Source organism: Platalea leucorodia, assembly GCF_965183815.1.
Source record: "Platalea leucorodia genome assembly, chromosome: Z".
NCBI classification, from domain to species: domain Eukaryota; kingdom Metazoa; phylum Chordata; class Aves; order Pelecaniformes; family Threskiornithidae; genus Platalea; species Platalea leucorodia.
Window position 1 is genome coordinate 65,207,886 of NC_138858.1, and position 25,156 is coordinate 65,233,041.

A 25,156-nucleotide genomic window follows, 5' to 3' on the forward strand; every position below is an offset into this window, starting at 1 on the left:
TCCTTTCAAGAAAGATAGTTGCCTCATGCAACTAGGGTTTTTAGAAGATGATGTTCTGCACACATTCTAGTCAATATAACGATGACCAGACTGCATCAGTTACAACAGCACTCTAATATATGATGAAATTATGCCACAGCATAGTCACAAAGCCCTTTAGGAGAAATCCTGATGACAGTAAAATTGGTAACAAAACCCCCAGAGTTTATCTTTTGTTAAATTACACCAACATGACGTTTAAAAGTAATACCTACCTAAACTGTTATTGCTGCTAGTTGGCCAGGAAGCTATCCTATCCCTTAACTTTTTCTTTTTACAAGAGTCATCCGATATCACAGAAAGCTCCACTTCCTCTTTCCTGATTTCTCGTACCAGTTGCATGCGGCACTGACTAAAATCCTGGAAGGAAATTTTTCCATTTTCATCTGCTCCCAGCTGGTGCATGATCTCCACGACAGACTCTTCCATATTCAGCTGGCGGCACACCATCAGCAAGTCATTCCTAAGGATATTTTTAGAGGGAAAATTGGGGCAGGAGAGGGATGAAAGTGGAAGAAAGATTGGAGAAGTGGGAACAGAGAAGAAAAAAAAACAACAACAATTTAGTTTAGAAGAAAAGGAATACTAACTCTGTCTAATCTGGAAATGCATTAATGCACAGACATTCAAAACCAGTAAGCCAACTATTGTTTTTGTCTATCCAACAAAGGAACTATGAGGTTGGCAAGAAATTATAACACAGGAAGACTACGGAAAAGAAGGGAGCATTTTTCTTTAAGTGTTAACCTCTATTTTCATGCTATTATTAACACTTCTACTAGCAGAGACAGACACAAGGGACAGCTGAATCCTGGCATTGATCTTCACAGTATCTTCGGAAAAGGTGACATAATAAGAATGTAAATAATTATCTTCTGACTAGATCAATGGTTACTTAAGTTTCCATTTTACTCAGGACAGGCCAAGGAAATTTCTTTTGCCACTCAACAGCAGTAAGCTAAAGAGGAAAAACATAAGGTCAAAGAAAACAGCAGAAAAGAGAATGACTATTTCCATTAACTGGCTTCAAGCCTGTCTCTAAACATTCTGACTACAAAGCCCTCTTATGAAGCTTGTTTGGTCCAATTGTTTAAGGAAACTCACAAAAGGGGGAGGAGGGCAGTACTATGAAAAATACTCTGGCACCTACTGCGAGTGGCCAAAAGACAGCTGCAACCAAATCAACACAGAAGATACTTACAACATACGATACATTTACAAATTTATACAATAGGAGAGATGCATGCAAATAATCCTAAACATACTATCCAGGCAAAAAGTTCAGCAACACTATGACCAATGCCATTTTCTATTTTGTGTGAAGACAAGAACCTCAAGAACATACCTTAGGCTTAACTGGGGGTATAGCACTAGCCTCAGGAGAACATATTCTGAGGGGTTTGCTCTCCACCACTCTTTTTTCTTTTTCAAAACTGAGGTAAGATTAAGTATTTTGAAAGAATTGTCAACAGTTAAAATCATGGTAAAATCATGGTAAAAAAAAAATCATGAATCAGAAGTTGATAACTAAGTAAAGAAAGGTGAAAAACCATTAACAAATCTATTCAGGCAACAACTGGAAAGAAGGTATTGGATGTGAATTGGATATGAATGTAAGTGGCCTATTAGACAAACACCTGATATTCTCCAACAGTGGCAGATGGGCAGCTCAGTGAAATTCCTCAGTCATTTCCTGCATCAGAGACTAAATCAACCCGTCAGAAAAGGGAGAGGTTTTTTGAAGACATTGTCATACAGTCTTTTTTCAAAATGTAAACCACTAAAAAACCCACTGCTGTTCTTGGGCAAACACAACTCTGCAACTGTAAACCCAGACCAAATAATCTTCCTGAGTATACAGAGAAAGCACCTCTGCCCCTTTCTAGATGCTCATAGTTTCCATAAACAGCAGGACACAAAATTCATAGACTCAGGCCTGCCTCATTCTGCTGCTACTCGGAAAGACTCAGCCACCAAAAAAAGGGAGAGCCAAAAGACCCTCTTTCATCCTCTTTTCTTCCCGCTCCTCTCCCACCTAGCCATATCTCATTTTAGAGAGGAAGAGGCATGGGGAGAGAGAAGGAAACAGTATCTTGAAAAAACTTCTCCAGCAGCTGAAGGAAAGCAGATACATATTTGTCAAATGACAACTAATTACATTCTAAATAAAATGTGGGTAACCCAATTCAGTCAGATCTGAAGCAACAGCTGCTCTACACTATCAAAATCTTGGTGCTCCATTCTCTCTGATTTCAAATATTTAAAAAATTACCACTACTTTGCCACTCTCACATTTCACTATTTCTTTCCTGCCATCCTTTTCTTAAATACTTTCTGAGCTGGACTGCATCATACTACCACATTGATTTGTACCACAAATAGTATGAATACATCATGGCTTCTTTTAACTGTTGCTTATTTTTACATTGTACAAAACCTTTCTGTAGGAGGAAGGTAAAAGAAATGTGCAACAATATTAGTATTATGTGAATTATTAGCATATTTAGTGGTATTATTATTTCATTACTAATATCTGAACAGCATTCAGAAGGTTTCTATGAAAACATGATACAGTGAAATATCCAAAGTTCTTGCAGGAACAGTTTCACTTAAGTAATTTAATGTCACAATCGAGGTCCATCTATTCTACAGAAAAAAAGATGTACACTGGGTGGAGCTTTGTAAGTCTGTTCCATGCAGGAATTCCAGAGCTGAGCCAACAGACTTCTTGGCAGAGATGTTCACAGTAAAACTGGAGTATAATAATAATAACTACATTGTTGCCACGTATTTTAACAAAAGAAAAATAAATAAAATAAAATCTCCACTTATGACAAGAAATAACTTCATTATAAGAGAATTAAATTATATCACATAGGCCAAATATAAGTGATTGATACTTGCAGTTAAAATTTTGGTCAGAGTTTTGCTCTTAGCTTTGAATCCAGTCAACAAATAAATGAATAAATAATCTTAGCATGGCTCAGTTCCCCGTTTTTAAAAATTAAGACAACAATACAAACCAATCTCACAAGGTGTTGCAAGAACAATAAGGATGACAAAGCATTCAAATTTTCACAAGGGAAATGAGAAATGCAATTAAGCTATGTCTACCTTAACAATTTAAAGCAGAGCGAGCCCGAATTCAGATGTCAACAGCTAAATCTGAATTAACTTTAAGGGTAGTAAAGATGTGGTCCGACTGACAGCAACCTGCTTTATGCATCACTTCAACTACAGCAACAAAGCCACCAACAGCTATTTACAAAGGAACTACTGTGGACTTACTGCTATGTGTTCTCTTGTAACAGATCAGATACAGCACCACAGATTGAGGGGCTCCCCAGAGTGCTGATTTTGAACTAAGCATCAGCAGAAGCAGCGTTGGCGATTCTGCCAGGGGCTTCCAGGACAAGGGTCTGTTGCCCTAGCCTCAGAAGAGTTGTTTTGCCATGCTGGGGCAGGATCAGGCTGTGGCACGGGCAGCACGCCTTACACAACAGCCCTGCCTCTGACAGCCCTAAGCCTCCATCTCAGTACAGCCCACAAAGCACATCTCCAAATCGATACCTGGTTCCCCACAGTCAAAAGGTGCTAAGGTTTCTCTCCTGTTATGCAAATACAAACTGAATATCATCTGTAGCACCTACAGCCTGAGAACATTGCCTGAAGCAACCTCTTGAAGCAACCTACAGAAGCACGAGAAAACATACAATGAACTACGAAAAACAATAAATTGGAGACTACTCCAGTAACTGAGGACTTCAAGCACTACTGAAAATAGATTTCATTTACTTGGAATGCATCGTGCAATCTGAAATAACAAGACTTCTCCTAATCTCCACCTACAAACATTATCAAAAGGACTTTTATTTTTAAGAAGAACATTTTCATTTTAAATTCTACAAACATTCCCATGTAGAGCTGCAGGAGTTTCTCCATGTAAATATCTACATGTTGAGAAGCACAACAATTGGAACTTCTAGTGTCTTTAAAAGAAAATTGTCTCAAAAGCATTCTGAAATATAATAAAAATCAAATACTTGGGAACATAAAATTCCACAACCAGTGATTATGACACCAGAGGGTTCTACTGCAGGTATGGCCCTACTGCTTAATAAAAAACCCAAAGAATGCTCTTAATGAAAATAACTTTATTTATAAAATAATCCAGCCACTTATTTTGATTCAACTTCTAAAATCAAGGTGACTATAAACGTCTCTCCTAAGACACGCGTTCAATACAGACGAAAGCTTATCTTTGGCAGAGAGATGTACATAATTCCAGTACATCTGCTCTTAAACCTAAATGTTCTCTATTCTGTGAAAGTTAACTGACATTTTTCTACTAACTACTACAAAATTTGGACCCATTTTTATGGTGACAGACACATAGGAGACAGTTGGGAACAGGAAGCCTCTATGTTAGAGAACTCACTCAACCCACCTAAGCATATTTCAAATGAATTCTCACCTGTATTCAAAAGTAGGAACTTTTCAGAGTCCAAAGCGTTGGCCATTTAAAGCTACTCAGGTGCTCTGAAAGTACTACCTAACACAGAATATATGAACACCTGCCACCCTGTTACAGAACTGTTTTACTAAACACTGTCTTATGTCAAATCAGTCTTTCTCACCTTAAACTGATGAGCACTGAAAAAAAAAAAAAAAAAAAGAGAAGACACAGAATAGACAGAGTTATCAAAAAACCACAGAATTAAAGTAGACAAGAGTCACAGGACCAGTTAGGTTTATGAATACCATAATTTGTAATATTTTAAAATATTTAGAATGTTTCTCATCTTGGTAAGGCTTAATTTCTCTTTTTGTGCCCCATTTTCTCTTCAGTAGGTCTCCTGGGTTTTGCCCAAGGTATGCAACTGGAAAACAGAATCTACACAGTCAGCTTTATTACTTCAATTGCAGTTAAAGTTTAGCTCTTCAGACAATGAAAAAACCAAAACATAAACCACAACAAAATGGAAACTGTAACAGTTCACATGAAAAAATATACTAACCTGGACTTTCCGTAGTATCACTTTCTATTAACAGTCTCAATAGACTATATCCCAAACATGTATAAAGCTCCACATAAAAATACGTATTAACTGACATCAATGCAAGAATACAGGCCCTAAACCATTTCTCATTCCACAAATCAGAAAGATATTTTAGATTCAGCAAGCTTGCTACATAATATTAAAACTTTTCTCCAAAATACATAATCTGGAATATTTTTAGATTAAGGAGCCCAACATTAGGAGAAAAAAAAAAATTTGCTTAAACAGAATATTTTAATTTAACCTTGAATTAATTTAACTTTCATTGGAAAAACATACTTTAAAAAAAAGTACCATGTAACAAGTTTTAAGGACATTTTACCTATCAGGTCAATGATACCTAAATTTTGAAAACAGCCAGAAAGACAGCTAAGGAAGCTGTAAAGCTCAACTCCTGCCGTCACAAGAAACTGTTCTTTTAACAGGAAAACATCAGGTTATTCTGTCACAATCTGTTCTAATTATTTAGCCATCCACCAGTCCTTCAAGAATTGTTACACATTCCATCTTCTTAATTTCTACTAACACAATTTAAAAACACAGGATTTCTCTAACAATTAAAAAATGAGCCCAACTCATAACTTGATATAAATTTGAAACATCTAGGTTTTCTCCAAGAGAAATTAAATACAAAAATACTGTCATACGTACTGTATGCTATAACACTATCGGGCAGTTAAACATATATATCAAGCATACACGTGCATACTCTAAAAATTACAAGATTAAGTGTTTGAGGGTTGTTATTTTTTTATTTGGGTTTTTTGGTTGGTTGGTTGGGTTGGTTTTTTTGTAAATGGAAGATCAAACTTAAAATGAGTGAGACTTCTGTTAGACACCAAAACAGGATCCGTAACATAGTCTTTTTTCTTTCCTAGAACAGCCATACTCCCTGTTGTACTCACGTTTACCTTGTTCTGATTATCGCTTTGGTAAGCATGAGGAACTACCTTGGTAAGCATACACGCACACAGCAAGGGGTTGGCTCTGAGACTGAACAGAACCAGTAGAGTAATTTTCCTGTTCCTTTCCGATCTCATGTTCTACCAAATTTATAAAGGAAGTCTGATAAGGATGGTTTTACAGCCACTCTATAACACCAAGAGCCACTAAGTACATTTTCAGCTACTAAAAAGGTATGGTCGTTTTGCTGGGAAACATTTAATCTTTGCTTACGCAACTTGCAGTCTAGGTGCACAAATACCTTTGAAGAATAAAAGTCAAAATTAAAGATGCACCCAAGTTCCCTAGAGGCAAGTAGAGTAAATAAACAAACAATGTAAGAAAACCTGTTCCACACAGTTGTGTTGTGAGTCACTTCTAGACCAATACTGTAGATAAATAGTGATCTGTTTGAAACATTAATTTAAAAAGGACTAACCTGGAAATGCCTATCTAATGGGAGTACTCTGTAGCATCCCCAGAAAATGAAGCAATAAGAAGTTGCTGATATAAAATATATACTGGGATCACTGGAGTTAGATCACTTTTATCCTTGGTAAGAGCGTGTTTAATTTAGTTCTCTGGTGTAGCCACAAATCTCCAGAGCACCTGCTGCCGGGCACTTACCTGACCGCTATGTTTCTGGAGCTCACAGCCAAGTCAAGCCCCTGACTGCTTAAATCACAGAATTACACCAGTTCCCTAGCTTTGACTTTTCTATGAGCAACTGCAGGGAAACAATCCTGGCAATGATCTCAGAATTGTTTTTTTCTCAAACAACTCATGCTTACTACTCATACTAAAAGAGTACTTTTCTAAAATACCTGATTTTGCTTTCTCGTTAAGAAGCTGTGGGCCCTTGCAAAAGAGAAAAAGAGAAATCTGGTCTGAACGAAGGTTGCCATGTCACAGAAAATGCCACAGTCTCTCCCTTCACCTGAGCATCCTCCAGACTTCTGTGTCTGGGCTTCAACTATGTGGCCTCTGCAGGTTTCAGCTGGTGTCACTGCATTCAGGGAGCTCGAAGACAAGCAAGTAAGACCAAGACTTCCACATACCTTAACCACATCCTCCCCCAGGAATCTCACTGTATGGGATTTGATCTAGCAAAGGCAACACCTGTCTAAATTCATAAGACGTGCTGCATGCAGAATTCTAAAACTGCTCTTAGTTGAGACTGTGCATAAAAGCAGGATGTAACAAAAACAAAACATACTTTTTGCCTCTATGTCTTCACCAGTCTTTGATTTAGACCTAGGTGAAATAAAATCTCCCAAGAAGTACCTCACTTCTTTCTGCCAACCAAAGATTTCCTGCAAATCATCAGTCTTTTCTGCCCTGCCAATCAGCTTCCCTCCGGATGAGGGGAAAGCAGCTTTCTACTCTGAAATTCTATCTTTCTAGCCCTCTTTCCTGCCCATCATTCTGGCTTCCCAAAGCAGTCTGTCTCCAGCTTCCTTTGCTCTGTTTTCTACTTCTCTGTAGAAGTAGGAGCAAGAATCTGGGATACAGTAGGTCAGCTTGCTGCTGTCAAAAGCGATGATCCCACTCTCCCACCTGTCTCCCCACACTTTCCTCCAAGAGGGCTGTTTCAGCAGGCAGTTAAACCAGCACAAAACTGGTCGTAAGAAAGAGAACAGTTTTTGTTTACTTAGCTCCACACACCAGTTCACTACAGAGGAAGATAACCCAGCACTAGGCCAATAACAGCACCATTCCCTTCAGAGGCAAACTAGCCTCTGGTTTAGCTGTATCATTAGACAGCCTGCTCATTTTCTTGACTTTCCACAACTCACTGTCCTACCAGGACAGGCAATCACATCTTCCCCTTTGCAACACAGGACCTATGGCAACTCTCTTACATGTAGAGACCTTCAACAGACAGAGCAATTCCATCACATTGACCAATACTCAGACTTCACACAAATTCATCCATCAACAAACTTTATGGAAAAAAAAGCTGTCCTCCAGCTCACTTGTTTAACTGGCCATCAATGAAAAAACCTTCAGATAAAAGCTCATTATCTCATTCTTACAACTTGAAGTCAGTACAAACATACCGCTGATAAACTATAGCATCACACAAAGACTACATGGACCAATACTTCATGTAAAGTTTTGGGAGGAAAGTTGAGAAAACAGTCAGTAACACCTGCAAAACAAAGTACAGGTAGGTTTCCACTGAGCTCAATATTCAGTCAGAACTTCCAGAAGGCTCACAGAGTGACACCTTTTGCTCAGAGTAGAGGATAACCTCTATCAGAATTTTAGATGGAGAAAGAAATGGCTAGATAACATGCCCTAAGCATCACATGGAGCAGGTTGTACAAAATGCTTATTTCAGAACTAGCAATGGCCACAAGAAAGAACCTCCTGATCCTCTACTCAATTTACACTCAGAAACATGAGATTTCATTACCTTTATCACAATCGCAACAGTTACCAGTTTCCACAGACCATTTCATGTATAAATACTTTAATAGGTATTTTTTTTATTCTCCAATTCACTCAATTATTGCTAATTTTGACAGTTTAACATAGAAGCTATTACTACCTCAGGTGCAGATCACCCTGATAGACTCATTCAGCATTTCCATGTTATCTTTTAAAGGAAGAGGTAAAGCAAGACGGTAGTTACAGCTTCTGAAGTAACAATCAGGACAACTTCAGAACTGCTGGAACTTTCCACCTACTACTCTACCTGGACACCCTGAAGAAAGGGCAAAGAATGAAGAACTACAAACTTACTGCAACAATACATCTGCCGGGCAGCAGCTGTTAAGGGAGAAGGCCCTCAGTTCTAATCTCAGTTTAACAAAGTGCATTCATTCGCATCACTACTATTTATACACAGAAAGACTGGCAAATTGATGTGTAAAAAATTAATTTCTTACATGTATATTTGGAACAGACAATACATTGTTTAACAAAATGAACTTTGTTTCAAGAATATTCATTTTGGTTTTATTGCCTAGTACTGCAGTACCTAGTTGTAGTCACGTACACTCATAAACCACTTTTTAAATTAATGTAAAAGACATGCAGTAATGCCCATATTGTTCATTTTTTATGTAAAGTTCCATTTCCTTTTTACTGTCCCCAAACTCTCTCTTTTCTGTGTATCAAATATCTTGTCAGCACAAGGTAAAAGTTGTAAAGGAGACATTTGCAACTAAGCTGATGTTTTTGGCAAGTCATGAATAATGTGAGGCAGGATGGGATGCAGAATAGGCACATTAGCTGGACACACTTGTTAAAATGCTGAGCAGCGATACTGTTGATATCGGGATTTGAGAACTCAGACTGAGGCTTCAGCTTTAACATCTCGTGATCAGGAAGCGAATTCACGCATATGTTTTTTCATGCTACAAGAAAACTTGGGAAAACATAAGAGCATTGGTTGACATTTGCTAGTTACAGGATTTTTTTTCTACTTTTTCCCCAAATATGTAGGAATGAAAGCAAAATGTAAACATAAAGTTGAAAGCAAATGGGGGTGGGGCATGAGGGAAGGTCACTAAGAGACCACAGTCCCACAAGGAGGTATTTATTCCACAGCCACTGGGTTCTGCATATTTGGAGTCTATGTGGCACTATATGGAGTCTTGTGCTTGTAGAATAATCAAGCAAATGTACAAGAGACAAATTGCAAAACTCAGCAAACAACGTCTTAAACAGTGGAAGACAGGCAATGAAGTTCTAACAGTGGAGAAAACACATCTGACTCAAAAAAAGACGACAAGAAGAGTGCTGCAGAAGTAAACAAGGTGGCCATGTTCAGAGGGAAAATTAGCCTGTGCAAGAAAGGAGAGAGAACAGAGAAGTGTTAGGCCCTCTAACCCTAACCCTAGCATGGCACTGACCACATCATGCCAGCATTTTTACAGTACAGAAATTATTAACCTCTGCACTAGGAGCACAATATTGCTTCAAACCATTCTAAAGAGAAACTACTCCTGCTTTCTCAAACATGATCTATTCTCCCAGCATGGCATAGTGAAAAGAACCAGGGTACACAGCTGCTGTTATGGGATCAAGGGAAAATAAGAGTCAGAGAAGCTTCAGGAGAAGAAAAAGGAGACATAATAGCTTGTAAGGAAGGAAGCTGGTAGGAGTCTGTTCTAGGAAACTGAATGAAAAAATGAAGGAACAGCAAGGAGATTTTATTTGTGTTTTAAATCTAAAGAGGAGTAGTGCAGAACTCCATTCTCAGAATTGTATAGGTCAGCTGAACAAGCCTTATGTTATTAAAATGTCACCCCACAGAAATATAGCACGTAATGAGACCATGGACAGGACTGCAAAGGAAAATTATCCAACACTGCACCCAATGACAGGAAAAAATATACCCACGTCGTAACTGATGGGTGCGTGTCTAAGCTGTTTTTAAAGCTGCCACAACCTCTGTTGGTGACCTGTCCTAGTGCTTCACTGTCCTCTCCTGCAAGTTTCCTAATTTAAAACTTCCCAGCTGCAATTCAGAACATTACTTCAGAAAGGAAGTCAACAGTCTGTTTTCTGCAATCACAGTGGATAAGAAAAACAGTCATTATATATTTAAAACCCATCATCAGATGTCCCACCTTCTTTTGAGTAAAGAACTCCAATTTCTACATCTCTGATCATCTTCAGTGAGCTGCTCTTGTCTCTCCAACTGATTCACCAACCTGACGGATGACGGCATGCAAAACTAGACACCAGCTTAAAGCATACACAGTAGAAAAGTTGAAAGCAGAAGTCCTGTCTTACAATAGCATGATACTGTTAATGCAAGTTTAACTTGAGACCTACGATAAATCTCAAAGGATTTTCTTCAATCACACATCCTGTATTTTTACCACTGAATGTGTTATCGTGTACTTACCCCTACTTTATCTCACTTGATTTTTTTCAGACCATATCATCAATTTGTCAACACTAATTTTGACTCCAATCTTATCCCCCAACATGTCTTCCAATCTTCCTTAGCTTGATGTCATCTCAAATTTAAGAAAGCTTACTCACTATCATGTCATCCAGATCATTAATCCTTAATAGTACTGATCTGGCCCAGGCCATCCTTCCAATTTCAATTTGATACAGTCTTTTATTTGTAAAACAAACTATTGGTATCTAATGATCTCTAAGTATAGCTTGAAAAAAACCCCAAACCAAACCTTCTCCCTTACTCTGTTTGCCTGGCTTGCCTACAAGCATCGGAAAACAACATCAAAAGCCTTAATAAAGACAAGAGAGAAAGCATCTATTTTTTCTCTTCCACCACTAACTGCTCTTACTAGACTTGAGAACAATCAAATGGATTTGACAGAACTTTTTCTTAACAAATCCATATTCAGCCAGTTATAGGCTGTCTGCAGACCGATCCCCATCTCACCACAATTTTAAAGAAAGGAAGCATATTTTATTTTTCCCCCATTTTCCGTTACTTCTATCTTTTGGAATATCTCAGGAAAAAAACCTGCACGATAATTCGTGAGGCTGTCTTTAAGAATCTTGCATCAAGATTTTCAAGTACAACTAACTGAAACAAATCCGAGTACTCTTTAACTTCTTTCTCCCCCCTTCCTTCCAAGGTATTTGTGACCGGTCCTATCTGCAGGAACCATCTCACTAAATTTGAGATTTTCAGTGTGAGAAACAAAAAAAGAGAAAACATCTCACGCTTCTCAGCATCAGCCATCACAGCTCAGTAGCTCCCTCTCTTGGGTACCCTTTCCCTGGTTTTCCTGTTACTGTCTCCATGCTCCAGGATCATTTTTTGTTACACCTGAAACTCCTTGCTGGTTTCATTTTCTGCCTTGCATTTTCCAATGCCTGTTCTGTCAGTTCACAATTAACTTGCAACCTGACCCAGTTCCACCATGCTGAGCAGCAGCAGGAAAAAGACAGGGTTAACAGTCAACCAGCCCCAAAACCCTGTATGCTTTATCCATAATTCAACCAGCTAAGCTTTTACTTCGCAGCTCTGCCCTGGCTTGGCTACCTCTCACAGTACTATTCCAGGCAGGCAGCCTACACTACCACTCCTTCTTCTGGGAGAGCAGGGGGAAGGTTCCCTCGACAGTCAATACCTCCCACCACAGCGTGTATGTCTCCCCTATTTCATACTAGAGATGGACAAGACTGCCAGTCTGTCGCAGGAACTTGCAGAGTGAAAATGTGTGTTTTATAGACGGCACAACAAACGCGCATTCTACTCACTCGAAATAACTTAAATGGCGTACTCTGAACATCTACATCAAACTGTTAACACAAACTGCATCTCGTGTCCTGTGAGAAGAGTGTGTCCATTCTTGGCCAAGGCTGGAATCTCTGGAGATAGAACTGTTGCAGGCAAACAAAGGTCCATTTATCAACAGAGAAGCAGAGCTTGTCAATAAAATCTCTGCCATTCTTATGGCAGAGGACGTTCATCAACCTCTGTAAACAGTTAACAAGGCCTGCCCTGAGAGAAGAAACATGAGGACACCACAAAACAGTCTAGCAAGGAACTACCAAGATAAGCACACGAAAACAAGGCAGCTGATAAAGCCGAAATGAGAATCACTTGAACTATCCTAATTAACATAGTAAAAACCACACCTCCAGCAATGAAGCCCCACCCCACCCCCAGCAAAGATCCCTACAGAGCATGCTCTGTAAATTTAAAACACGCTGTACCTTTAAGGGGAGATGAGGCTTGCGAGAACCAATAGAAGGAAGGATGAATAAGTGGAATTGTGAAAATACTGATAACAGCTACTCAGAATGTATAAGATGTCACTGTATGTTAACCAAGGTGTGCTAGCGTTGTGGAGTTACCACCTAGCGCCCATCTCTGCGCAGACGTGAAATAAACAAATATCTTGACTCTGTGTGTTATTCGGCTTTTTGCACACTGAGTGAAAGTAGGACCACAATTCTATGCTTTCCTTTGTGCTGCTTAATAGTTTCAAATTTTGCTAAAACACAGTGTCAGTTCAACCTACAGACTCTACCACATGGTAGGAACTACCGGGAGTATAGTTTTCGTTCAGAGGTAGTCTGGTCTTTGTTACCTAACTTACCCTTAAAAATTGCATATGGGATTTCATTGAATAACTGCTAATAGTACATAAATACTGTTTCGTTCTATTAAATATAAGAAAGTACTGCTGCAGAAAAATTCTCAGAAGAAAGCAGACATTAAACGTGCTGGTTAGAATTAATCATTACGGCTCATTACAGCTATGTTAATTAACACACAAGGTCATGCATACCAACAGTCACTATGCTAGGATGAATTCCACATATGTACTATTTATTCTAAAAGACACATGTGAACACTCACAGTAAAAATAAGGTGGATTTGAAAAGCCATATATCCACAGCATAACTGTGTTGCTCCAGACACCATTTGAAGCCCGTCCTTTGGACAACACACAATTAGGCACAACACTAGCCTTGTTAATCTCTTTCATTTACCAGCTGAGACAGCAAGAGTCTAAATAAAACCTCTGCTTTTTATACCTCTTAAAACAATGCCATTTTTATGGCCATGAATTAACTTTTAGAGAAGTTTCTTAGCATTTGGAGTGAACAATGTTTAAAAATCAAACAGACATAACCAGAGGGATCACAACTAAACGCCAAACTCAAGTTTCTTACCCTGTCTTATGCCAACACGAAAAGTCACACAGTCATATAACGAGCCAGAACCATGAACTGACCATGCTGGAAAGAAATATTTCTTACTGAGCTCGTTTTCAGCCAGGGCAGTTCTTTGACCAAACAAATTCTAGTGCAGAGTGAAACTTCAGGACCGTGCACAGTAGAACAACTCATTTGGCAGCATAGGTTGACTTAAAAAGAACATTAACCTCCACTTACTTTTCCCAGTTCATTTCCTAAGGAGTGCAGGCACCTAGCTTAGGGCTGTATATTTGCAAGGAAGGCCAGGTGCCCAGCCATCTTGTTCCTTGTTCCCCATCAAAACACGCATGACCTGATGCCTGAATCAATTTCAGACACTAACTACTCTACCTCAGCAATCTAAGACAAATAATTTTTTTAAATTGTTTTAGAATCCATCCACAATGGCCAGCAAAATACTTGCACTTGCCATCCTCAAACTGGACAAACAATGGGAGACAGAGAAATAGAAGGTGTTAACCACCCACTGGCAGAACTCTTCTTTCACCCAAGTGCCTCCCAAAGCAGTCAATCCATCCATTAATTTCAAAACTATGAGTTTTGGCAAATTAATTCTGAAAATATCTAGAAAGTTGCTCCTTAGAAACATGAGCTAACCAACAGTCGTTAAGGAGGATGTTCACTGCCTTGTCTGCCATAAGCAGAACAAGATGCAATCACTCATGACGGAGAAATTCAAGTATTTACTGTAGTCCCAGTCATACTGCCAGTACATCCACCAGTGCTTTCTATGTTATAAGCCTAGGGCTGTGGATTTGCTTGAAAGGCCAGGCACCTAAGCATCTCGTGAGGTCCCCTGCTCCCCATCACCCTTGGGAGGAGAGTAATAAAGCATATTAGCGAAACTATAATCTTTCAGAATTGCCACCAAGAAACCCAAGAAAACACAAGGCAAAAAACCCCAGTTTAACAACGACTTTTTTTTCCCTTCCAGGCCCACAAAAGGGAAATTAGAGACTTTAAAGAGAGGTTCAATTCTCTTACAGTAATAACCCCAATAACATGGTATTAGCAACAACCACATTAAAAACTAATAAAATGCAATAAAAATTAATAAAGATAAGAAGCAACTTCAGCACTTACAAGTTAACTGGATGGTAACTTTCAAACAGATCAAAAAGTTTGGCAATTGTATCCTCAAGTGACTCACTGTTTGCTCAGTTTCTCCACATTACAATCTACCTGGACATCAAGCTCCCAAGAAAAAGAATACAATAACATCATGTAAAAACAAGCCTGAGATATATACTTAAGTTACTTTTCCCAGATTACTCATGACAATGAGGAAAGAAAAATGTAATAACCTGTATAAAACACACCAGCTAACTTTAGTAAGTTTAAAACATTAATAGGTCCGGCTAAAATGTATTATACCCCTTCATGTGTCTGATGTGTACATAAGAACTGGACAGCTTACTAATTAAAAAATATGAAAGGCTCAGAAAATTCAAGTTTGAACATATTCCTCTGACTGTGTATTAGTTGTAATACAATACAGTTGAAATACATAAGCCTTTAATGAATGTTGATTCTTGGTATGTTTTCTAGATCAATATTTAACAAAGGGATACTTTTTTCTTCATCCTAAACTAAGCATGCAGGGTATCTCTCTGGCTTTTCATCTATATCTGCCCACCTGTCTTCCCCCTTAACTTATTCCTTTTTTTGTTACAATGCTGAGAGGACCTGTAGAGGACAAAGTTAGACTAATACCCCTAGAGTTCTGTACAACTGTGGAACCATTGACTAAGGCAAGTCCCAAGAGAAACAGAGAAAACAGACTACAATCATGTAAAAAACAGCACAGTGCTTCCACTCACCATCTTATCTGGCATACAGTAAGTATTGTGCTGTATCCATATAAAAGCACTCAGTTAACTCAGTTAACTTCAGTTACGTGGATCACAGACCCTGTGACAGCTCCTTAATGGAGATGGATGAAAAATAAAATTAAGTCTAGGAACAGAACCTGGGAGCTGAAACCGTTTTCAAGACACACTCAAAAACCAGTGCCAAGTACAAAGTCAGTTTTATTAAGGTTCAGGCAGTTTTTTGCTTGAATTCCTAAAACTGAGTTGTGTGATGCTTTCAGGTGGTTAAAAAAAAAACAAAAAACAAAAAAACCCAAAAAAACCCCCAAACACAGAGCAAATAGTCCAGATCTCAAGTGAGAATAAAATCTTGTACTGGGGTCTAACAACTTTTCCAACTCCATGGTAAGAACAGCCCAGCAATATGAAGAGCCAGACTGAACGCAAGGACTAAGCAAAGCCTTGTCCCCATCTTGGTGACATTGCGCAGACTGCTCCTAAATGATGTTCCCTTATTAGACAGCTGGACTGAGGCCAGACTTAGAACTGCACAGTACTGGCACCAAACTGCTTTTGAAATTTGAAACCCCAGTACCTGCAAAACCAGCAGAATAATATTACTTCTCTCACAAGTCTTCAAAGGCAGTTTTTTATTTCCACCTGTTCTGTTACAGAGTTGATCTTTTTTAAACATCTTGCTTGTAGGATATATGGCTTTATCATTCCCTAGTCTGCTGACATCTGAGCACTCACAGCAGCTTCTACTTACTCATTTTGTTCCTGATGCTGCTTCCAACCAGCACAGAATAGCCTGCAGGGACTAGAAAGCACCTACATGCAGAATATTAACCCATGCCCAAATGAAGTTTTCAGAGATCCTGACTACATGTATTTGCATGGGCTCATAAATGATCATCTTACGCATAATCCCCGTGTTTTACCACTACGGGGCTGCAGAACTGCATGTACAGTATGTAAAGCTTTATGCACTCAACAGGAAAAGAGGCTGATAAAATTTTTGACAAACCTGCCTGTGTACGTTCGTACATTTACAGAGTTTGGTATCATTTTAGAGGCAATTACCAAGTTACAACAGTCTCCAGGAGGTTACTAGTGTATATACGAACCAAATGATAGAAAAGCTTCTTGTTCAGATCTTTCTTCAAGGTCTGTATACTGGGTTTATTTCAGAAGAGGCATCGTTTTAACATTACACTCTAGGTCCACATTATTACACCCATACAAGTGCCTCTGCTCACCTCTACCGTACTTGTCCTGAGACTATCTATGAAAGGAAAACAATTTAATCACAGCAGAGCATAACCAGGAGTTAAAGAAAGAAAATATAGCAACAGGAAGAGCCTGCTCATGTTTTTTTTCCTATATGTTTTCTTGTGGCTACCACTGTCAAAACTGCTTTGGTAAGTACAGCCTTTGCGAAAAAAGGCCTTCTGCTCTTGTCAACAGAGTTGTTTGCACTCTGCTTGACAACTCCCACCAACACTGGGAAATTATTAATTGCCAAACACAGAAATACACAGCAGAAAGGAAGAGTCCGAGAATCTCATGGCCATACAGTAGGTCTCCTCCTTACATAGCTGAAGACCTCAACATATTGCAGTCAGCTCCCTTGGGAGGAATGAATGTTTCACCTCAACATTAACACAGCATGGCTCCGGAGGCACACTGAAGAGTAGCAGAAGAGACAGGCTAGCAACCACACAAGGCCAAACCTCTGTCTTCTCTAATTCTAGTAAAAGTGTAACAGTTACCCTATTGATGAATTTGGAACTCCATATCTATCCATTTAGTTCTCACTAAATATCTATGTTAAATACTATGCACTTTTTTCATTTACCTATTTTATTTACAGGACCTTTCACAAGTTCATCACAATTTACCCCACACCAGTAGCTTCTTCATTTTTCCCCCCCTCATAACAAGGTACCATGCAGTTCTGAGCTCATCATTTACTCATCTTCTATGACGTTCAGATCACTACCTCTAATTTATATTTGAATTTCAAAACATATGATGCTTGGACAAGATGTCTGACAATGCTTTGTATGAACCTGATTTGTGGTTTCATACGGAGCTATAGCCTAAAGTATACTGTATCCCCTTCAAACAGCTGCAAGGAGTTAGATTACAGTCTTAGGAAACATTTATATTCACTCCAAACACTTTGCAATAATTACCTATTTTTAAAGAGGAGAGTAAAAAAAGGATTAGCAAATGATTGTTTTAAGGAAAAAGTAACTTTAATACTACTTTTTAAACACAAAAATCAAGGACACTTTTGTCATTGCATAGTCCTGTTTCATACATGTTCTCTCCTGAAGACCCATCAAGTCAAACTCAATAGGACAAACTATGTGCTACTATACTATCAATTAAAAGTTTGGCCCACATTCAGGCAATAAAGAGTAAAACACCTCATGTTTTACATAAGGACCATATGTTTTTGAATAACTAAAGGATTATTTTTATTCCAAAATTCTCCAGTTATAAGGCCACTCTCTACCCACTTATTTAAGAAGATTCCAAGGCAGTCAGTTTGGGCACTTAATTTCTCAGAAGTACCTATTTTACTTATAGAAAATTGCAAGAAAAGAAAAAAAAAAATAAAAAAATCAAGGATCCTGTAAATGGATCTAGTTGAACCAAGTTAATAAATGAATTTACATGAACACTAGTTTGCAACCTGATTATAGCAATAAATACTTTCACAATTTCTTCCACAGCTACAAAACCCCAGCTTATTTAATTATAGACCAAAAACTTTAACTGGATGTCAGCCTGAATTACTAACCTGCTATGACACAGCATGTGTATTTTGAGTCTTATATACCCCAAATAACAACAGCACAACAGCCAAGGCAGTAACTTGGTTGGTCACAGACAGCCCACATTGATTTTGTTCCTTTCATTTAATCAGTCCTTTTGTGCTTGAACAGGTATCTCTTTAAATGTTAAGCACAGAAGTTCAAGCAGGTTAGCAAAAGTAACCACCTAAAAAAAAGTTTAACGATAATGGCTGTGGTGGAGAGTAACAGAGCATAGAAGCATAAACCTCTTCCCTTAAAACCACAATGAATAGATACATACTTTGTCTTCTTGAAAAGACTTTTCTTTTCTTTTCTCATGGCATGTGTCCACTAGATGCAGAAACACAGAGGGGGGTGCCAAAATACACTCAGCAGGAAAGCTGGGAACGCCCTGCTCCTGCAACCCATTAAACAGGGAAGTATCAGCGTGTCCTTGCAAAGGTTTTGAGCTCCCAAAGCTATGTACCACTAAAGCCACCCAGATAACAGATGAAATCCAACAAGTTCCTTCAAGGCAGTCTTTCAGCATGTCCTTTTAACAGGCTACATAAACTCGATACAAAATCAGTAGTTTTATGGGTTTTTAAACACCTTACTCTACTTTTACCAGAGAACTTCTGTGAGATATTGACCCCAGTGTAAAAAAATCTGTGTACATGGAAGAAAATAGTTTCAAACAAACTCTACAAACAGAACTTCATTCCATTACTGTTAACATGGTGACAATTCTCCCTCTGAATTAAACACTAGCTTTACCTTTCTACTTCATAACCCTAGAATTTACTTATCCATGCTTGAAAGTTAAAATCAGAAAACTCGCACGTTTGTAACTCATTAATGAAATTATTTTTTTTCTTCACCCATTATCTCCACAGCTCAAAGCTTCACTTTTTATGCAAAAGTATTTCCTGCAGATTCAAGTTTACCCTATTTAGACCTCGCAGTGTTAGAATAGAATAATCTGGAAACCCATTTAGTGACTTCTGTGGTAAAGATGAAATTGTTATGTGCTAAACGGAACTTCAGTAAAATCCACATATAATAAAACTAGAAGGCAATGAAGTTTCTAAAGAAGACATTAATCTAACCCGCCACCTGTAAAAACCCAGCACGCCCTCACTTTCCTCACTGACATTAGCCAAGGCCCCACCATATCCTGATCTTAAAAAAAAAGGGGGGGGGGGGGGGAGGTAAGAAGCAGCAGGTGTCCTCCCACATGCACAACCCTCAGAAGCTGAATATATTTTTAACTGTAAGAGCAGATTCTGAAGCTTTTCAAAGCAAACAGAATAAAAAGCAAAACAAATGAATGCAATCAGTGTTTTTTTCAGTTAACAGCTTTTTGTTAATAACAACACAATCCAGCTACAGCTGCAAAAACAAAGTTATGCTGTAAACAGTGTTTAAGGCTGCCTTTTGCTCGCAGCAAGGCTGATCCAGCTGAACTCAAGCGTTCAGAATCCAGCCTTAATCAGGAACTGCTTTGCAGTTGGGTTTTTCTTTTGGTAAAGTTACCTCTCATTGTTGAAGTATCGGAAGAATGCCAAGCACTTATAAGATGTTAAAATAATTAAGTATCTAACATTAAACCCAAAAGAAGCAAAAGCCATTACAGTACAAACCGAGAAGTTAAAACTCTTGTGTTTTCTTAGTACTTTTGCCTAGCTAGGTGTTGCAAAATTTCAATATGCACATGCCACATGTAATGCTCAGAGACACAGGCTTAGCATTTCATACCCCATCATTCAGCTTCTTCTGGGTTATAACCACCAACGGTACACACTTAATTATGCTTTATCATTTCAGTATCATCCTAACTATTTAGAGCCTGAAAATTAATCACTCTCAGGTGAGAGCCTGAAAAGTAATCAGTATCTCAGGACATGCTCCTCCTCTCCATCTGTGCCTTTACTTCCCTGCTATTATGTGAAGAGGTTTACAGTTTGATGCACAACAAAGCATTTCCACAGCTGAGACACCATCTCACTTCATTAGGAATGCAAATAGCTCTTTTCCCCATGCAATATGAACTAAATAAACATGCATACAAAATGCCTGCCTTTGCTGCAAGAATAAAGATCTTCTCTTCCGTAACAGCTCTGGAGCTGGAAAGAAAGAAATCTTATAAACAAACTGCTGCATGTATTACGCAAACAAATGACGGACCAAGCTTCAGCCCTGCAAGCAGAAGAAGAGGGATACTCACTGTGGAAGATACGACAACTTAATGCCGAGTAACAGCTGCAAAACTGCAAATTTCAACCCCACTGCATTGAAAACAAGTAAGTTCTGAAAAGAAAAGGCTCAAACTAGTAAAAGGCTACAGATCAGTTCTAGTCCACAAGGAAGCAGACGATTTTACAGTGCTGGCTTCTCTGCCAGGCATTTATTACAATGTTTAACCTGCTGTAAAAGGCGCAGCAACGTGCAGAAGTCAGCCTACCATTTCCACTGGGGCTACAAGGAAGGCAACAAAGAAATCGTTGCCCTCAAAGATGAGCAAAGGAAAGTCCAAGGAAGCAAGGCAAGAGGGTACAGGTAAACCAAGCAACTGGCCTGTATGAAAAAAGAAAAAGCACAAGCACGGCAAACAGTACACACAGAATGGCAAGATTAAGTTTAGTGTAAAAGCAGATGTAACTTTTTTGTCTTTAATTTATTACACTAAAAGAAGATGCAATTACCTAAACACTGAGACTGTAAACAACAACAACAAAACCCCAATTGGTATACTTTTAACAGGGACACTCTGTGTCCATGAATCAGAAAGAGCTGTCTCTAAGACTATGGTGGTGCATACTACAAATATATCCAAAAACCACTGGGCAAGTCTGCTCCTGCATAAGCCATTGCCATAAAATAGATGATGAGGGAAATTGAGACACTACACAAAGCAAGGAACGCATTCCATTTACAAGACTAATTACCCGGGCTAGCTAATGAAGTCAAGAAAAGTAAATGACTCCCTCTCACGTCAAAGATAATTTGTTAAATATTCATTCACTACTTTCTCACAAATATGGAAATTTAAGGGAAGACAGTTAATTTATAACACTATGTTCTCTCATCAAGGCCGTACCAGTTCTGCCTTGAAGGCACAACTCCCTTCTGCAGCCTTCAACAGCGGACCCACTAACTCCTGAAGGACTTCCAACCACTGTCCTCTGGGCTTTATTTCCATTTCCTGCTGAAATCCAATGACCCTCCTCAGACATGCCTTGGAGTTTTCAAAGCTTTCAACAGTGTAGTTCAAACAACATTCAGAAACACCCACTTTGAAACACAAATTTGGAACAAAACTTAGGCAAAAAAGTCGATCAGAAATGAGCAGCTTCTGTCACGGTAGCATCTCTCAACTGTCCATATGAAGCACTATAACATTTGCTCAGCGAAGTCTTTAAATTCTAAATACACAGAAGTCTGTTGAGTTTACACTGCAGAAAAGCATCAGAGTACAGATCAGCGAGTGTACTTTGAGGAGGCAGCATACGTTTTAAGTGAACATCCAGGTTTTCAGACATCAGAATAATTTCCATGAAGTCAGTAAACAGATTAAAAGAGAAGCTATCTTACCACACTGGTTGGAAGGCATACATTTTCAAAGTTTACATTTCAGAACCACAACTGTCAAAATAATCATTAGACTGGGACAAAAAAGGGTGTTTGGCGAGCTGTTTAGATAGGACATATCATGACCCTTAAATTTTATTTTTAACGTGACTGCCAGCTGTTACAGATTTTCAACAACTTTCTGGCTCCAAAGAGATGACAGTGGGGATTGAAGTTTACTTAGCCTTTTTGCAGGGTCATACTCTTAGGTTTCAGGTTAGATGACAGACTTAAATTCCCTCGCTCTGACTCAGCTCTCTAGAGGCACTTACCAACTGCAACTTAGCACAGGTTTCATTTTGAAAATGCAAGTTCCCACCACCTGTGGCAAATCTCGCCTTTGGAAGTTCAGTATTTTTTAAAGTGTGGTGTGAGAGCAGAGGACTAGCTCCAGAAATATCCTTCCAATAAAACCCAGTCCTGACCAAAACACACTGACGGTACTTCCAGACACAGCAGCATTTCATTACGGCTTATTTCCAGCTATCTACTGCAAAGGTACAAGCTCACCACTTCCCCCTCAAAATCTGTCAGCCTGGGTCGCAATCGCAGAACTAACTGGGGGACCCGGAGTGGAATTTGAGATTGTATAACAAGGATATTGATAAAAACATATTAAAAAATAAACCCAGGTGATCTGGGAGATCAGCTCGAAGTTTCTCTGAGGTGACCTGTGACCAGGTTTGTTTCTTCCCTTGCAGAAATCGCCGGCCAAGTGCCCTCGGTGACAAAGCCCACCCAGGCGCCAAGCCGTCACCTTCCAGACCCGCCGGCAGCGGCAGCCCTCCCGGCGCTGGCTGCCCACCCTCCGCTCCCCCGGGGCTCTCCGTCCCGAGGCACCGCCAGAGCCCTGCTCTCCGAGCCCTGGCGCCGGGAGCCCGCGGCCGTCCCCGCGGCGGGCGGGCGGGCGAGCCCCGGGCGGGCGCCGCGCCGGGTGAGGTGGCGGCCGCGGCAGGCCGGGGCTGGCCGCGCCGCGCAGAGCGGGCAGCGGGGCGGGGAGACGGGCGGTCCGGAGGGCCCGGCCTGGCGGCGGCGGGGGCTGCGCTCCGCCAACTCCTCCAACTCGCCGGGAAGTTGAGACGCCGCTTCACGGGCGGCCGGGAGCGGGGGGGAAGGACGGGACGGGACGGGACGGGACGGCTCCGCACCGGCGACGCAAAGAACCTCCTCCCGCCGTCGCTACCTGCTGATGAAGCCGTCCCCATCGCCGTCGCAGGTCTGGAAGAGGCGCCTCATCCTCTCCTCCTCGCCCGTGCTGGAGGTATCGCTGCTGCTACTGCCGGCGCTGCTCACCTCCGCTACGGCGGCTGCCGCCATCATGCGCCCGGCTCCGGAGGAGGAGGAGGAGGCGAGGCTGCCTCAGGCGCCCGGGATTCCCAGTCCCGCCGCGCCTGCAAAGTGCGAGCGGCAGCACAAAGCCGGGGCGGGGGCGGGCAGCCCCGCCGCGCCGCCCCGGCCCCGCGTCCACCCTCCGCCAGGCGCGGCCCCGCGGGGGCGGGCGCGCAGGGGGCCGGGGCGCCGCGGCCGGAGGCCGGCGTGGCTTGGCCCGGCCTGGGCGGCCGCGCTGCAGCCCCGCCTGGGCCGGGACCCTCCGCGGCCGCGCTGCCGGCGCGGAGCGCCTGGGCTGGGAGCGGGGAGAAGGCGGCGAAGGGTCCCCGCTCCCCGCCTGTGCGCGCCGGCATCGTGCCTCCATGCCTCCACCGTGGCCCATCTTTCCGCCGGCCTCTTTCCCGGTGCCAGAAACCAGGGCGGCACCGTCGGCGGTTGGCCTAGCCAAATCGGGGCTAGCTGCCCTCATAGCTGGGCAAGCCGCACTCCGTCTGGGGCCTGGGGGTCGCTTGTTTCCCTTCCACTGGGCAGGCCCAGCTCCCGGCTGCGGGAGCGCGGCAGCCTCGTTTGGCTCTGGCTGGCCTGCGGAAGCCGAGCCTCGACAAACTACCGCCAAACCCGAGGTAGCCGGCAGCCCTGTGTTCGCACTTCAGGCTGTTCGATGGGCTATTGAACAGGTGGGAACATTCTGGGGCACAGCGCACCAGCCCCTCTTGACGCAGCCAGTTCCTTTCCGCTGATCAAATTTTACCTGAAAAGTATGTAATTTGGTTTTCTGCTCCAACAATTCATCGTCAGATAGTGCTCTGAACTTGTTCATGGCTTATACCCTCCCTGTCTTTCTGTCTCCTTTGCATTCAGAGAAAAGTCATTTTCTTTGCAGTCTTCATGCTGACAGATGAAAAAATATTTTCATCTCACATGTAGGATAGTTTCTTCATTTGCTTTAGTATCCTTGGCACCCTTTTCAACACCTAATTAAGTTTTAATCAGTCCTCTTATTCATGTGAAAAGAACTGATACACCAACAGCAACAATGGCAATATCTTTTTATCTGTACTGGAAAGACATATTTTGAAACAGTCTAGAACAGCATTTGCCTGTTTCACAGTAGCATTATGTTTCTTACTCCATCATCCTGTGATTAATTAGGTCAGCTAAGTTTTTTCCTAACCTATTTCTCTATATGGAAAAAACCCCTTGTTATTAAGGACATGCATTTCTCTCATACTATCAGATGTTATCCTTCTCCTCTTACTTCAGTCTTTGAAGATATCCAGTTCTTCCCACATAACAACCTGATCTTCCTTGTTGTTGACAATGGCTCATGAATATGTAAAGTCAGCAAAGTTATCGCGCTTCTCTTGTTGCACAGTCCCTTTCAAGTATAATAACTGATGGCTATAGATATAACCGTTAATATTTATTGTACCTTGATTAAGTAAGTCATTACAAGGCAAAGAGTCTCTATGGTGTTTTATTAACTAAAACTACTTGCAAGTGCATGCATGCGTACACTCACTCTCATATTCTGTCAGTCTCTGCAGTTTTCCAAATTAGGTTGCTCACGCTGGTTCCTGCTGGATGACCAGAGCACTGGGGTATGGAGCCAACACCCTTCCATACTCTTTCACGACAATGAAAGCAGAGAATACTGAAAGTATCCTCCTTTCAGATTGTAGTGTGTCATCTTCGAAGATTTACATCACGTTCCATCTTTTGACCTACAATGGTCCAACTCTCAGTCTTAGCATGTGCTTTTTCTCATTCCTACGTAGGATGTGGCTGATGTGTGAGACCAGTTGTTTACTGCAGCTGTTTGTCTTACATTGAGGATGGGATGAGCTGGGCAGTCACAAGACCATTT

General features: G+C 40.8%; 1 protein-coding gene across 1 annotated transcript in view; it reads right to left on the bottom strand.

Annotated features, from left to right (window-relative positions):
* The window catches only part of MCC (MCC regulator of WNT signaling pathway), a gene marked incomplete at both ends in the record, with an annotated part of 40,319 nt that extends 17,039 nt beyond the window's left edge, over positions 1-23,280 (bottom strand). The window contains 2 exons of the mRNA XM_082336220.1: positions 255-502; positions 23,144-23,280. Of these exons, the coding sequence (XP_082192346.1) occupies positions 255-502; positions 23,144-23,280 (385 nt within the window). The remainder of the gene's footprint in view (positions 1-254; positions 503-23,143) is intronic.
* Positions 23,281-25,156: the final 1,876 nt, after the last annotated feature.